At 44.5% G+C, this 16,005-nt stretch overlaps 1 protein-coding gene and 1 pseudogene across 1 annotated transcript; one reads left to right on the forward strand and one right to left on the reverse strand.

The window, feature by feature from the left end:
• The first annotated feature begins 5,736 nt into the window (after window positions 1–5,736).
• LOC147970645 (uncharacterized) lies at window positions 5,737–7,268 on the forward strand (annotated as a pseudogene).
• Window positions 7,269–10,244: 2,976 nt separating this feature from the next.
• On the reverse strand, window positions 10,245–13,924 carry DIT1 (dicarboxylate transporter 1). Its single transcript, XM_048672917.2, has 3 exons — window positions 12,743–13,924; window positions 11,442–11,663; window positions 10,245–10,827 (listed from the first exon to the last, which is right to left on the reverse strand). The coding sequence occupies exons 1-3, from the start codon at window positions 13,835–13,837 to the stop codon at window positions 10,465–10,467; spliced, it is 1,680 nt and encodes a 559-aa protein (XP_048528874.1). The 5' UTR covers window positions 13,838–13,924; the 3' UTR covers window positions 10,245–10,464.
• Window positions 13,925–16,005: the final 2,081 nt, after the last annotated feature.

Genomic DNA, 16,005 nt, shown 5'->3' on the forward strand with positions numbered 1-16,005 from the left:
ACCGTACTTTGATGAGGACGTGGATGAAAAATTGAAAATATTATACGTCGTTGCTATGAATTGAAAATTTAAACTAAAAAGAGCATTTGTAACCATGGTTAACTAATTTGGGGCTCTATGCTTCGCAGATGCGTCCGGATGTGTCCATGGACAATGATCAAACCTCTCCGCAATCGTGCTCCTTAAATATCCGCCTCGAATTTATACAGACTAAAAAAACTACATAGATCATCATACACATATAAAGCACACAATTTCGACATAGATAAGGTATTAAGTTTAGTACAATCTGATTCAAAAGAGTCAGCCAGAGTTCATCACTTAACTAAAACCCTATATTAAAAGTAATTAAACTGACAAAGCCAACTGGAATTCATCACTTCCTCGCCGGCCGCTCTCACAGGGTTCTCGGGTGTCTCGGCATAGGCTATCAGAGCTAAATTTAACATGTCTCTCGGTAGATATTCTAACTAGGCTATTTAGCGGGATGATAATAAAGACAAGGGTTTTTACCCACGTTTCAGGCTCTCACGGTGAAGATAATCTCCTACATCATGCTCTTTGCTTTGTTGTGTTGGGGTTTACACAAAGTACAAAGTATCGAGGGATTCTAATGCTTCTGCGACGAGCTCGGCCCTCGGCTTATATAGCATACCAGGAATCCTAGAGTTACACAACTAGGACGGCTATGTCTAGAGCAAATTGAGAAAATGCCACATGTTTTCTGGGACTTTGCCTCTGTACCACATCTTTCTTTTTATTGGATTATATACCACACCTTTGACCAAGCTAGATAAAATACCACAAATTGATGTTTTTCTTCTTTTCCACGTCCAGGCCCACACCTCATTTTTGCTAGGACGAATTTGCCCTTAGCTCGTTCCTGGTCATACGAAACGATTGACGCAGCCGCCCCGTCGCCTCGGTGCTCCTCCCAGCGCTGCCGCCTCCATGTGCCTCCGCCATGGCGAGCTGCCGCCTCGCCGTGCTCCTTCCCCGAACTGACGCCTCGCCCTTCCTTCCTTGCAGGCGCGCCGCCACCTCGACGTGCTTCATCCTGCCGAATGTGCTGATCATTGTCCAGTTCCTTGATCCTTGTCCTTGCCTTCTTCAGGTCTATCATGTCGGCGCACATCTGGTTCTTTTGTCGTCGAATGTGCTGGTTTAACTCCTGGATAAAAGCTGCAATTGATCTATCCTTCCTGGTGCTGATCATCTCCCAGTGCTTATCTCGGCGCCCACAAATCTGGTAGATAGTATCCTTGAGATCATTGCGGTAGACTTCTCCAATGCATCCCATGGCGATGTGAGCTGCCATGCTCTTTCCTAGACTCCAGGTTGGTGCATCAAAAGAAAACTCTATGGGCTCAGTGACTGGCATGAACGTTCTTCCTGGAACTTGAACTTGAATCATCCAGCGCTCTTCTTCAGGTAAAGTGGCGTTGTAGGTTCGTGTGAAGTTTGGTACTCCTATGTTCAGGTATCTAGTGACTTCCTTCAAGTGACGTCCAAAGGGTGTATCTTCATCCGGTTGTGTGAACTTGTTCCTTGCATCCGCCATCCTAAAGAGTAGAAAAGATGAGGAGTCAGAAGAGAAGAGAGTGAATAGTGATCTAGGTCTTTAGCTTAGTGGTCGTGTCCTACAGTCAGCGTGTGCTCTGATACCATCTCTGTAGCGATCAGACCTCAAACAGTCTGATCTCTGTGCTCTGGTGTCATCCCTGGATCAGTAATGCTGACACCACACAGTACTCGGAGGATTTATAACAGAGTATAAATCACACACTTATTACATCGAGTGTCTCAATAGAAAACTTATTACAATAAATATGGCTTAAGGCCATCTAATGACGATAACAGCGGAAGGCTTGGAAGATAAGTGAGTCCATCAACTCCAACGGCATCACTGAGTATAGAACCACGACCTAAAAACTCCTTAATCGTCGTCTGAAAAATCTGCAACATTAATGTTGCAGCCCGAAAACGGGTCAGCACATGGAATATGCTGGCAAGGTAACACATAGAGAATAATGGAATGAAACAGCTATACTATATGCATATTTAGCTGGTGGAAAGCTCTATGGTTACTGTTTTGCGAAAAGCCAATTTTTCCCTACTACAAAGGAATAAATTTATTTAACTATTATGGTGGTTGTTAAACATTGAGAATGATTGACAGCATCCTCAATCCCAATTAAGCATCATTAACAAAACCCAACAAAATTAATTTAGAGTAACATGTTGATATTCACATGATAATCCAGGTACTAGATACTCAAGATGTCCATAACCGGGGACACGGCTAACCATGATTAGTTTATTACACTCTGCAGAGGTTTGCGCACTTTTCCCCACAAGATTCGATCGCTCCGTTTGGTTTCTCGCACTACATGGTGTTTGAGAAGACGGATGACTGAGACATAGTCTTTCAGAAGCGCTAGCACCTTACGATCGGGTAGACCGTACCACCTACATCCCCTACATCTGCTAGTCTATCACTGTAAGAGTTCACACGACTTAGTCAACTATGCTAGAGCCCATAATAGCTTGTGGCTGCACACGGAAGTTTCTAGTATGAATAGTCTCATGATCCCTTTGAGCCTGGGTGGCAGTCCAAAAGAAAACAGGCAAGTCCTGAAATACCCAGGTGCCTCAATCCACCCAGATGTGTGTTTAAGTTGCCACCTTAGATAAACTATTAATTAACAAACTCACATCTGTCATGGATATCACTCACCCAATCCACGTCTACTAGCATAGCATGGCATAATAAGCAAACGTAGAAGTAACTCCCAAAGGTTTGATAATAAACAGGTAATAGGTACTACCTCATCTACTTCCCATCCCACAATTTAATTAGATCCTAATCATGCAATGTGTGAGGATTGATCTAATGCAATAAAACTGGGTAGTAGAAAAGGTATGATCAAAGTGTTACTTGCCTTGCTGATGATCCGCGAAACCTAGCGATTCGAAGTTACAAGCGGCGCACTCCGGGTACTCTATCGCAAAAAAAAACAAGCACACAATAAGTACTCATCTAATGCACAGGTAAAACTCAAATAAGAGGTCTAACCAGAAGGTTCAACTTAAGAACTCCGGTTTGCAAAAAAAAATCAAATCGAACGAAGCAACGAAAGTCAAACGGCGAAAGAAAACAACTTCATTCTACTAATCTGAATCTAGCGCAGTTTTTATAGTAGCAAAAACTTGTTTAAGTTAAACGGATAGAGGGTTTCGAGACGAAACTCTAGACGCTTGAATTGTCTAATTCCGATAAACGAGCGAAAAGTTATATTAAAAAGAAAATCGGATCAGGAATCGCGATCAGAAAAATCGCGGATTTAATCCGAGAAAAAGAAAAACGACGAACGTTCGCTAGAACGAACGAACGGACGAACGAACGAACGGACAAACGAACGGACGAACGGACGAACGAACGAACGGACGAACCGATCTATTTAAAAAAACCGAATCTAAAGAAAAAAACCGACGGAAAAAACGGACGGTTTTTCGAAAAATATATAAAAAAACGGCGCGGAAATCGAGGCGGCGGCGAACCTCGGGCAGCGGCGGCGTCCGGCGGCGGCGCGGCGGCGGCGGCTTGGGGCAGCTGGGGCGGCTGGGGCTGGCTAGGGTTTTCGGCCGGGCCTCCCCCGGCTATATATAGCCTAATGGGCCGGGAGTCCTAGTCGGACACGGCCCTAGGTCGGTTCGTTTTTTTAAATAATTACGCGCAGAAGAAAAATAAAAAGAAATACTAAACGGACTTAAAAAAATCCGAAATAAATTTTCACGGGCTTCTAAAATCAAGCCGCACAAGGTGAACATTTATTTGGGGCCTAAATGCAATTTTGAAAAATGCACATTTTCCTTAAATTCAAATAAAATAACAAAAAACTGCGAAATAAAATCTTATTTGATTTTTTTATTAAATCCTCAATATTTCTTTATTTTGCGAAAGTCATTTTATTCCCTCTCTCATATTTTTGTAATAGAAATAATTGATGATAAAATAAATAAAATCAAATGATCCTATTCTCAAAATTTGAGAAAACTCAAATATGAAAATAATGAATTCTCCAACTCTCTCCGTGGGTCCTTGAGTTGCGTAGAAATTCTAGGATCAAAACCAATCACAAATAAAATATGATATGCAATGATGATCTAATGTATAACATTCCAAATTGAAAATTTGGGATGTTACACGTCGCCTCGTCCTGCTTCTTGTACTCTCAGACGGTCCACACATTCGTCCTGCCGCCGCCCCGACAGGTTGCCTCTCTCCCTCCCTCTCGCTCTCTCCCCCTCCCTCGCTCCCTCCATCCCTTTCTCCCTCTCTCAGTTGATCTGAATTCTGACCTGTGTATCAAAAACCCTAGGGCATGGAGATTATGGTGAAAGAGGAGAACTAGTGGGCAGCTTCACAAGTACGAGTAGATCGTATTGTTCGCGGAGATGGAGCCAGGGGGTGCAACTCCAGAACGGTTAGAGATAGAGGGCGCGGCTCTGGAACGGTTAGTCGATCAACCTAAGTTTTTGAATTGAAGGATTCCGTGAATTGTTTACTGCATATTGAGGAATATATACTTAGGCCTACTCATTGTTTCTATTTGAAAAAACATGTAATTTTGTAGGGAAGAAGGTGTGGAGTTGCGCGTTGTCATTTATAAACTAATTGTTAGAGTTCTTCGATTTGTCACAAAGCTTGACGATGGCAGCGAGCATCAAGTTTCCCAGCATGATGTGGAATTTGAGGTTAACATGAAATGTTTTACTGTTGAAAAACTGATAGAACTCATTGGGTCCAAAGTTGTTTGGGGGAGTGGGCAGGAGGTCCATATTTTGTGCAAGGACAAGCATTTTGAATCAGTTGAGAGGATTGATAACTACTGGAAATTGCTCACATCATTTCTTGAGAGATGGGAAGAGAAAGAATTGCTTGTGCTAGCTCAAGTTGTGGACATTGCAAAGGGGGTTACAGCATCATCTTGTTCAGAAAATATCCCATCTAGTGAGATAGTAGACAACATCATTTGTTCAAGTTCTGACATTTACCAGTCAAATGCTAGTAGTGCATCATGTGTTGATGATTCTACAAATTGTAATGTGCTTCGTAATAATGAGAGATATGTGCAATCTGATGGTGGTGTTGTCATTGATTGGTCAACTCTTGAGATAACTCCTATTGGTGATGATATAATAGCTCCTATGTCACAGGAAAACATGTGTGAGGTACTTGGAATTGAGGATGAGGTTGAGGATGCTCAACCAGTAAAGGATCCAGCTCCAGTTGTTGTGTGCCATGCTAATGAGGAGTTAATGGCTAAGGGAGCTATACCAGTTGATGACCAAGTTCCTGAAGATGTAGAAATGTCATATGACAAAGATCATCCTAAAGTTGAGAAAGGTTCAATCTTTCCAACGATGATCGATTGTAGGAGAGCTGTGAGGCAATGGGCAATTAATGAAGAATTCAACCTTGGGACTCACAGAGCTGACAAGAGTAGGTGGATGGCACATTGTATGGCTGAGGATTGTCCATGCAAAATAACATGTCGTATTATGGCTGACAAGACAAAGACCAGGGTACTAACATAGCTTAATATTTCACCTTTTTCTATTATTTCTATTATGGTAGCATCATATTATTTGAGGAACACTAACAACTTTGTTATGTATGCAGGTTAACCAGATCGGACCAGCACACACATGTGTTTCAAGTAGCAGGTAAATTCAGCAATGGCCTCGCAAGATTGGGTTCAAGAAAGGTCTAAGAAGATCTTGAGGAAAACTCCGAACATTGGCTGTAAGGATTTACAGGAAACGCTGGAGGAAGACTGGAATGTAACCACTGGCTATCACACTGTATGGAAGGGAAGAGAGAGAGCAAAGGATGAGATCTATGGTTCTTGGGGTAGTAGCTTCCGTTACCTATTCAACTTCAAAGCAGAGATGGAACTTAGATCCCCTGGAAGCATTGTTGAGGTCGATACTAAACTAACGGACAGTAAAGTTTACTTTCACAGATTCTTTATGGCAATTAAGCCTTGTGTAGATGGATTTCATGCTGGATGTAGGCCTTATCTTAGCATAGACTCGACTGCATTGAATGGAAAGTGGAATGGTCATTTAGCTGCATGCACTGCTTTAGATGGACATAATTGGATGTTCCCTCTTGCATTTGGTTTTATTGAGGTTGAAGATGAAGATAATTGGAAATGGTTCATGACACAGTTGCATAGAGCACTAGGACCAATTTCAAAGCTTGCTATATGTATTGATGCATGTAAAGGCCTAGAAAATGCTGCTAAGAAAGTTTTTCCTCAAGCAGAACAGAGGGAGTGTTTTAGGCATTTAATGCAGAATTTTTCGAAAAGATATAATGGTGACATAATTGGACGCATGTGGGCTGCAAGAAAGACACATAGACCATCATTGTTTGACTACCACTTTTCCAAGGTTCTAGAATCTAGCCAAACTGTGGGCAAGTACTTGCAAGATTACCATAATCTGAAGTGGATGAGGTCTAGTTTTGACACTGAGATCAAGTGTGATTACATTCATAACAACCTTGCAGAGACCTTCAACAATTGGATAAAAGGAACCAAAGATCTTCCCGTAGATGTGTTAGCTGACACACTTAATGGAAAGATAATGAAGTTGGTTGCAACAAGGAGAAAGATTAGGGAGAAGCTACAAGGACGGATGTTACCAGCAGTTGTACAACAAGTGAATAATAGAACAAGAGGGCTTGGGCACTTGAAAGTTACCCGATCAAGTAATTGGAAAGGTGAGGTGAGGGACATCAACAAAGACAATTTGAGGCATGTGGTTAACATAGAGAAAGTGAGTGGACATGCCTTGAGTGGCAGCACACAGGTAAACTGTGTGAACATGCACTTGCTTTCTTGATTGGGAAAAGGAACATGAAGATGGAAGATTATCTTCATGAGTACTACTCTCTAGAAAGGTTTAGGGCAGCATATAAGGAGGTTGTAGAGCCCCTCACAGATCGATCACAATGGCCTAATGTTAAATTAGATTTTGTATTGCATGCACCACTCCCCAAAAGTTCCAAGGGAAGAAAAAGAAAGTTGAGATTTAAAAGTTGCCTTGAAAAGGGAGGAGGACATTATAAAAAGAAACCACCACCAAAAGGTCAATTAGGAAGCCAAAACAGGTGCAAGAAGTGTAAGCAACTTGGACACAGGCAAGCTGGATGCCCAACTAATGGAGTGAAGAAAAGGTCATTTATATTGATTTAGATTTTCTTAACTCATATTTTCTCTTGTAATGCTCGAGTTTGTAACAATATTTGGATTTCTTGACAGGAAACCGAAACCTAGAAAGATAAAACCAAACACCGAAATTGATGTTGAATGTACAATCCCAGGAGACGCTCTCCAACAAGTCAGCCCATGTCCTGTTACAAGGAGGTAAGAAATAAAGCTTCCCTCCAATTTCTCAAGTGGGCATGGCATATTTTTTTCTCAAACTACATATTGTGCAGCCAATCATCTCTTTGTAGCCCTCTTGGAGGGATGTCTCCATTGCCTGTCTCACAAACGAGCCCGAGCCCTATGACTATGAGGTATTTTTTGGCCTTATATTCAGTATCTCTACAAATGTGGCATGTTTTTATCTTAAACAATGTTTTTTTGTGTAGTCAATTATCTCCCCGTAGCCCTCTTGGAGGGATGTCTCCATTGGGTGTCCCACAAGCTAGCCCTCGACCTATGACGCGGAGGTAAAAATTTTCCAGCCTATCTTCAATATCTCTACAATTGTGGCATGTTTTTATCTTACACAATACTTTTTTGTGTAGTCAATCATCTCTTCGCAGCCCTTTTGGAGGTACATCTTCAGTGGCTGTCCTACAAGGCAGCCCTCTTCCAATCACAAGGAGGTGAAAACAAATCTGATTTATTTCTTGAATTGTGTATAACATTGGTCTTATTTTTTTAATGCATGAAATTGATGTATTGTGTAGGCAACTTTCTATGGAAACTGGGACTCCCGCTTCTCCACCAAAAGTAGTTGTGAAGGCCACAAAAAGCTCACGCCGAGGAAGAGAAAAAGAGTGTAGCATGCCATTTTGTAATCTTGTTATGTGTAGTGATCTGCACGAAGTTAATGCCACTTCTTTAAGAAGTCGATGCTTTTTGATTAAATTCCTGTCTTTCAATGTTTGTGATTTTGTCAGAGTGTGTACTCAGATGATTATTCACTTAAAAGCTTGATGCAACTTTTCAGATATATTAATTCTGGATTGTCATATATATATTTTCTTGTGATATGTGTGGTACATATATAGAGAGAGGTCATGTCAAAATTTTAGGTGAAAATGCTGTAGAAATTTTGATTATATCCCTATCAACAGAACTATATATCACCACATGTTACATCCCAATCTGAATTTTGATTACATCCATATGGACAAGCATCCATATCTGTTTACAACAGTTGGTACAGCCATCAGGTAACGAATTTATTAGTGTGTGTTACTAGTATTTGAGCCATATGCTAATAAAGCTAGCAATCAGAGCAACGAGTAGCTTGCAACTGATGGAGCAGCCAGCATGTACAACGACAACTTCTCCAGCCAGCCAGTACTGCAACGAGCAGCTAAGTCTGGACGGGGCATGCGCTGCATAGGTACGGGCGACAAGTGGGAAGGAGGAACGGCAAGGTGGTGGTGCAGGAAAGGAGGCACGGCGAGACGGCGGCTCGCCGGCAAGCTGGCACAGCGAGGCGGCGGCGCCGGGAGTAGGCACGACGAGGCGGCGCCGTGCTTCGTTATGTGATCACCTCGTATGACCAGGAAATGAGCTGAGGGCAAATTCGTCCTAATATATATGACGTGAGTGCCTGATGGTGCAAAAGAAGGAAAAAAAACTATTTGTAGTATTTTGTCCAGCTACTACTCAAAAGTGTGGTATATAATCTAATAAAAGGAAAGGTGTGGTAAAGGGGCAAAGTTCCAGGAAAGATGTGGCATTTCCTCAAATTGCCCCTATGTCTAAGGTGGTAGAACTCTCCATGACTTCGTCTTTTTGTCTTGTACGTCAAGCCTTGCAGAATAGTCTTCTTGTCTTGTACGCCAAGCCTTGCAGAATCACTGTATATTTCTCCTAAGCCGGGACATCATCAATAACCTATGAACCAATCTTCAAACCGCAGCACCTCGGTCCTTCCGAGCTGCTTCATCGTCTTCAGTCGCCCGTCTTGAAACTAGTTTAACAATAGTCTCCCGATTAGTGTCGTCATCCAGCTGACCTCCACTTGTCGAGGTGCCTTCCAAGGTGAATTGAACCACAACGGCTTTAGAATTGTCTAAGAGAGAGAACTGAACTACGTGCCCGAAGAGTTTTCCCGTGTGGCCCGTCACGGGGCAGGACAAGTTTCCACATAGCGTCTCAAAAGTCCTCCTGCATGGCTCTGACGAGTGAGGACGGTCTTATCCACGGGCCCACACGGCCACGTGCTAGCTTTGACCTGACGGTCAATGTAACATACCTCCAAAGCCACGTCCTATCGAGAGGGGGTGTGCGAGGGCGAGGCGATGCGAGAGATAACTTTGGCTCTCATTTCCCCCGCACTCACCTTCTTGCTCACCCAAAGCTCCAAGTGCTCCATTGTCGCGCCGCAAGTTTTTCTCCTTCTACGCGCCGCAACTTTCCACCGTAGCCAAAGCGATGGCTAGCGAGCGACGCCTGAGGAAGGCAGGTCAGCTCGTCGATATGGGCATCCAACACCCAAGGTGGCATCCACAACTAATGGAAAGTGCACCGCCGGATACTTGCCGCTGCCAGAGACCGCCGTCCCACGCCCCGGGCTCACCACGGTCGACGATGTCATCGTGCAGGAGACCATCCCCTATCCCAAGGAGAACGAACATGTATGCTTCCTGCCCTTTCGGATCCGTGGTTTGGGGTTTCCGGCAGTTACTGTTGGTTACCAAAAAAAATCTCTAGCAGAGTTAATGTAAGTTACCAAAATGTTACAAAAATCTCTAGTAGTGCATACCTACAACTGGAAAGATCTGTTGCTTTTTTTTCCTGCCAGAAAACTCGTTTGCTCAAAATCCAGGTGCTATTTTTGAGCCAGAAAATTAGATTACTCAAAAGTTTCGGAGGGGGCTGTTTTTGTGACAGAAAACCTGATTATGGATGAAGGCAAAAGATCCATGCAACAATTATGTAGGCTTATCAGGGGCACCAAGCACAAACTAAGGCATAAGATAAACAGAAGAAGAAACTACTACATAACATCAGATGCCACTTGCCAGTAACTGCATCCTGGCATTGGAAGTAACTGCCAGAAAAAACAAATGTACGGGTACAAACTAAAAGAATGGATCATGTCGACAAAACTTGTGGTCAGCTCAACCTGTGCCACTTGCAAATGTTTTGCTAGTTTCGTTCGCCCTCATTGAAATAGGAAGTCCCGCAACCGTGTTGCTCACCACAAACCAATCATCTTCCACCAGAAGCCTCCGGCACCAAGCCAGATAATGATGTTAACAACGGAGATGACAAATCCGTAGCCCCACCACTCAGCAAGCGGAACATAGCCAGCTCCATAGAAGACGGGGGCTGACCCTATGCCATAATGGGTCAGGCCACCCATGAGGTTTGAAAGGAATGACATAACCATGGCAGCGAAAAGCGGAGGGGTGCCCAAGGCACTCGCCACAGACAGGAACGCAGTGAACATTGCACCGATGTGTGCAGCACCACTAGCAAAGAAGTAGTGGGAGTAGAAGTACATCAGCACCAAGACACCGAATGAGAGTTGCCAGGACAGACCAAGACCTCCAACAAACTGAGAGGAAAACAGATCAAGATATCAGAAAATGAAAATATTGAAAGCACTTGCCATCTAACTATGTTGATGTTACTCGACTCGCAAAAATATTGGAATATCAGGTCTGGAATGATAAAGCCATCATATTTCAATTCACCAACAAACTAATGAGCCCTCATGTGATATGTCTTACTTCCTTCAGATGTACTCCCTCCGTTCCGAATTACTTGTCTTGGATTTGTCTAGATACGGAGGTATCTAGCACTAAAATGAGTCTAGATACATCCGTATCTAGACAAATCCAAGACAAGTAATTCGGAACGGAGGGAGTATATAACCAGGAAATAAATTTCTAGTTCAGATCTAACAATCTAACCCAGCATATCAGCGGTAGGGTGCAGACATATGAGTAAAAGAACTTTTTGCAACGGATACCAGCAACATTAAAAGAATAAAGTTCAGTGAGGTGCCAGCATATAGAAAATTTCGTGCTGTCAAAATGCTAATAACGTGGCATAGTACAGCAACGCACATCCATCATGCTCAAAGCCTATAATTAGTAAGCAAGAATAACTAAATAGGAGCCACTATCATTTCAAGAGGAAACTGAGGGAAATAGAATGGAGCCATACCTTAACAACAGTCTCGCTGAACCAAGAAATCAACCCATATTTGTTGAGGTAGCCAGCCATCGCAATCAGCGCAGCAAACCAAGTAAGGGTATCCCATGCTACAGACTCTGCCAAACACTCTTTCCATGTGACAACTCCTGTAATTAGGAGGACAGATAGGCCAAGAATCGCTGCAGACACTGCATCTACACTCAGCATTCCTCCAAAGATCCAAAGTCCAACCTGGTGGCATGGACAGTACAATGTTTCAGTAGGAAAAAGTTTTCCAGATTACATTCAAGCAAGATGCAGACAGGTGGATGTACGAACAGCCATGTTTCAACAAGGTTACCCAACTTTATGCAAAATAAGGCACTCAATAAGTAACAGTGATTTAAGCCATAAATTGTGCAATGCTCTAAATATGAACAAAAACACAACCGAAAACAACAAAACAGAACCCTACGGTATTTCAGACTGTCTACTGAAAAATTTCAACTGTGTAATTCTCGAGGTGCCACCTGTAGTTAAATGGCTCAATCCATCAGTCACTAAACAACACTTGAACACATTTTAGATAAATTCCAGTCAACATACATCCTTATGTCTCTCTCTATCTACCTCAAACCTTCCCCCGTCTTCACCAGTAACCCACCATGCACCACCTCCTCCACTTCCCAAGCGCCATCGCTGCCACCAGATCTGTGTCAATCTCCCCCGCTTCCTAACCCTATCACCTCGCTGCCATATGCCAACTCCTCTTGGTCAACCAGCCCTCTGACAATGGCTGTCTTCCCTGCTCATGTCGTCACTGCTTCGCTGCACCGTCCTCACACACTGCTGCCACACCCACCAACCTTCCCTCTAAGCCCAGGGAGCACAACAAACCCCAGGCCCCTGCAACCCTAAACCCTAAGCCAATGAGGTAAAGGGGAGGTCTCTGGCGAGGTCCATCATCACGGGAGGAAGAAGCTGAGGATGGAACAGAAGCAAGACCCATGTCGACTGCATTAAAGAATACTCCAGGCAACTGGGCTCTTGCAGTTTGGTTTAAATCAAGAGTCCAGTCTCTTAGGCACTCCTAATCTAGACAAGGCCACCATGTTGTCATGGAAATCTCTATTTCTAAACGGCTCTTTCAACTCCTCAAATACTAGAGGATCAAGTCCTAACACTGGATGACAGTGGCATACAAATAGCACTGAGCACAAGAGAGTATAGAAGTTACCTCATCACAATAATAAGAGCAATTGCGAACTAATTAGGCATGGTTCAAACGAAACAGTTGCAAAAAAAGATAGGAGGTACAGGTGGCATCATACCGTGAGCAGAAGCGTGCCGGCCATGATCTTCTCCTCCGTGCTCATGGGTCCCATCTTTGCCAGCCTCTCCTTGGCCAAGCGTGGTGCATCAGGGCTGGTCTTCACCTCCGGTGGGTAGATGACATAGAGGACCAGCGGCACAATCAGCAGCGACAGCAGCCCTGGCACAATGGCCGCCTTTGCCCACAGCGTCCACCCGATCCCCTGCCCGATGGTGCTGAGCGTCAGGTTGGCAGCAAGCGGATTGGCCGCCATCGCCGTGAGGAACATCGCTGACGAAACGACCGACGTCTGGAAGCATGTGAGCATGAGCCAGGCGCCGAGCTTTCGCTCTGTGCCGTCGTCAGTGCGCGATCCACACGCCTCGCAGAGGGATTTCACGAGCGGGAGGAAGATGCCACCAGCCCGCGCGGAGACCGAGGGGATTGCAGGCGCGAGGAACGCCTCGGCAAAGACGAGCGAGTAACCGAGGCCGAGCGTGGAGCCCCCGAATGCTTTAACGAATTGGTAGGCGACGCGGTTCCCGAGCCCCGTCTTGATGAAGCCCCGAGCGAAGAAGAAGGCGAGCGCGATGAGCCAGGGGATGGGGTCCCCGAAGGCCGAGAAGGCGGCGGCGAAGGTGAGGGTGCGGGTGAGCACGGCGGCGCCCAAGCCAAGCAGCGCGACGGCGCCCAGCGGCAGCGGCTGCGTGATGATCCCGACGATGGTGGCGAGGAACACGGCGAGCAGCTGCCACGCGTTGCGGGCCACGCCGGCGGGGGCAGGGATGAACCAGATGATGACCCCCGTGGCAATGGAGGCCAGCAGCGGCTTGATGGCCGCGCCCTGCAGGGCTGGCTTCGCCGGCGGCGAGACCGGCGCGGGGGGAGATGCCGGCGCCGCGGCGACGGGCGGGAGGAGGTGGCGAGCTGTGGACGGGGTCAGGGGCTTGGGGAGGGAGTGGGAGTGGGAGTGGGAGAGGGAGAGGGAGATGGGCTTCGATGAGAGTGGGGAGGTGGGGCGGCGGCGGAGGGAGAATGAGGGGAGGTGGGGGCGGTGGCGGATGCCCAGGTGGTGGCAGGTGAGCGGCGAGGCCGCCGACGCGGAGGAGGCCATGGCGTCGACGGCGGCGGCGGGGAGGGAAGGGGGGAGGAGGAATGGAGATGGGAAGGGAGGTGGGGTTTAATTGGATGGACGGCGGCTATGGGGTTGGACGGGGAAGCGGCATTGGGCGTATCGGATCCAGAGATTGGTTCCTTCGCGCGTGCATCCGGTGTTCGTAGACCAGGTACTAGTGTCGAGAACCGCTGCACCTGCAGAGAGCATATGCTCCTGTGAGCAAAAATAATGGTATACGCGAATGTAAAAAAAACGAAAATAATTAGATATGTTCATTGTCACACCCAAATGCTACTTGCAAAATTTTAGGTGAAAAGCCTAAGCATTTTGACCTGCGAGAAAAAAAAGTTGAACCCCAAATATTACCTCCACAAGTTACACTTAATTTAATTTTATTCACCGACGAAGCATTGTTATCATGTTTCGCATAAAAATTGTCAAGTCTACTTGTTACACTAACATGAACATTCACACAAAAAATCAGAATTTTTAAATTTATTTACTATTTATTTTTAATTTAATGTTCATCCGGAAGCATATGCTTCCCAGAGCTAAAACGGCTTTCCCTACAAATTGCAACTATATAAACAAGTTATGTGGATCCTAATTTCTCAAGATGGTATCTCACAATAAAAATTCTCAAGTCGGTGGGATGGAAAACCAACTGGATAAACTCGGTTGATCTTTTAATTGTGTTGTCATCTCTACAACTACAATGATTATCGTTGAGCTCATATCGGTAGAACATGGCTAAGAGAATCATCAAGCAAATAGATAATTGAGACGTGCTTTTCCAAGCGCTGGTTCACGTTATGTCAATGGCGGTAATTAGTGTCAAATGGTATCACGTTTGTTTCCTCATCCATTTTGATGGCCTATTTGCCTTGGAATTCCCAACTTGCAGCTTGCAGCAGGAAGGCAGAGCTCTGAAACCTAGATGGTTGTGGCAGAATGGCGTTGACACGGAGAAACCTTGGCAGGGGTTGTCACCGCCTATTGACAAGGAGGTATGTGCATTATATGTTTCTTGCAATGTGATTCACATTGGTGACGGTAAATCCATGTCCTTTTGATTTGGCCACTGGCTAGTGGCATCACACCGACGGTTGCATTTTTTATTTGTACAAAACACAGTAGATAATGGTGTACCAGGCTGATAAACGAAAGATGGATTGGTCTTACTGATAAACCAATCTTATTCAACCAGCCCTGGTTATCTCTGCCAGTTCACCAGCAGTGTTGAAGCACCCTTCAAACATATCGTTTGGAAAAAAATATCCACCTCCCCGAAAAAATTAGTGTTTTTCTCTTGGCTGTGAATAGAGGGGAACTGTTTGACAGCTGATAATCTCGCAAAACGGGCATGGCCTCACAATCCAATTTGCCGCCTATGCAATCTCTATGAGGAACATGTTGCACACATTTTCGCCAATACCCCTTCTCGACTGGAATTTGGGGATTTTGTTTTACCAAAATTCAGTTTCCTCCAAATCAATAACCCAATACCGAACCAGTCAACCTAATCGATTGGTGACCAATGGGCTAATGGCACTAGAGCAACTACTAGAACTCGCAGGAAGGCTTTCTCATACCTGGTATTATGAGCTAAGGACTCGGCTGTGTATTGGGATCAAAGTAGTTAGATGGATAGGCGAAGTGTAGGATTCAGTTCTTTCGGGTTTTTTTACATCATGTACCTGTAACACATGTATTTATGACAAAGTCTGAGTTAAGATGCTAAAAATGACTAGCTAGGGTTGAAATGCCCTAAAATTCATAATAAATAAAATATCAATGTCTGCTTTTCTTCTTCTTTGCTCTCTCCATATCGCTCTTCGACTGTGACCTCCCAAACTAAAGTATGAGCACGAATTAAGTCAATTGGCCCACATCGTATAACACATATGATAGTTGGCAAGATCTAAATCATGTTTTTTTGTGGGTCAAATACTTGTATTACTCAAATATAAGGTTCATACAATCAACCACAGCTAACTTCACAGCAACTGGAGGCAAATAGGCTACATCATCAAATGCTAGTTTCCAAAATGTATTTATCCTGACTTGTACAAAATATATTCTGGTGTTATCATGCACTTGCAAAGTTTGATTTGTTTGTGTTCTTACGAAAAGAAGAAGCCTGATTAGTGAAATGTTTCTTTTAA

The sequence above is a fragment of the Triticum urartu genome, chromosome 5A, assembly GCF_056163025.1.
Source record: "Triticum urartu cultivar PI428250 chromosome 5A, HENAU_Tu73, whole genome shotgun sequence".
Taxonomy (NCBI): Eukaryota; Viridiplantae; Streptophyta; class Magnoliopsida; order Poales; family Poaceae; genus Triticum; species Triticum urartu.

Coding starts and splice junctions, on each gene's coding strand:
- DIT1 (XM_048672917.2), bottom strand. CDS start 13,837: ATGGCCTCCTCCGCGTCGGCGGCCTCGCCGCTCACCTGCCACCACCTG. Junction 11,664..12,742: donor CCGGCACGCTTCTGCTCACG/GTATGATGCCAC, acceptor CCATGCCACCAG/GTTGGACTTTGGATCTTTGG. Junction 10,828..11,441: donor TCAGCGAGACTGTTGTTAAG/GTATGGCTCCAT, acceptor TTTTCCTCTCAG/TTTGTTGGAGGTCTTGGTCT.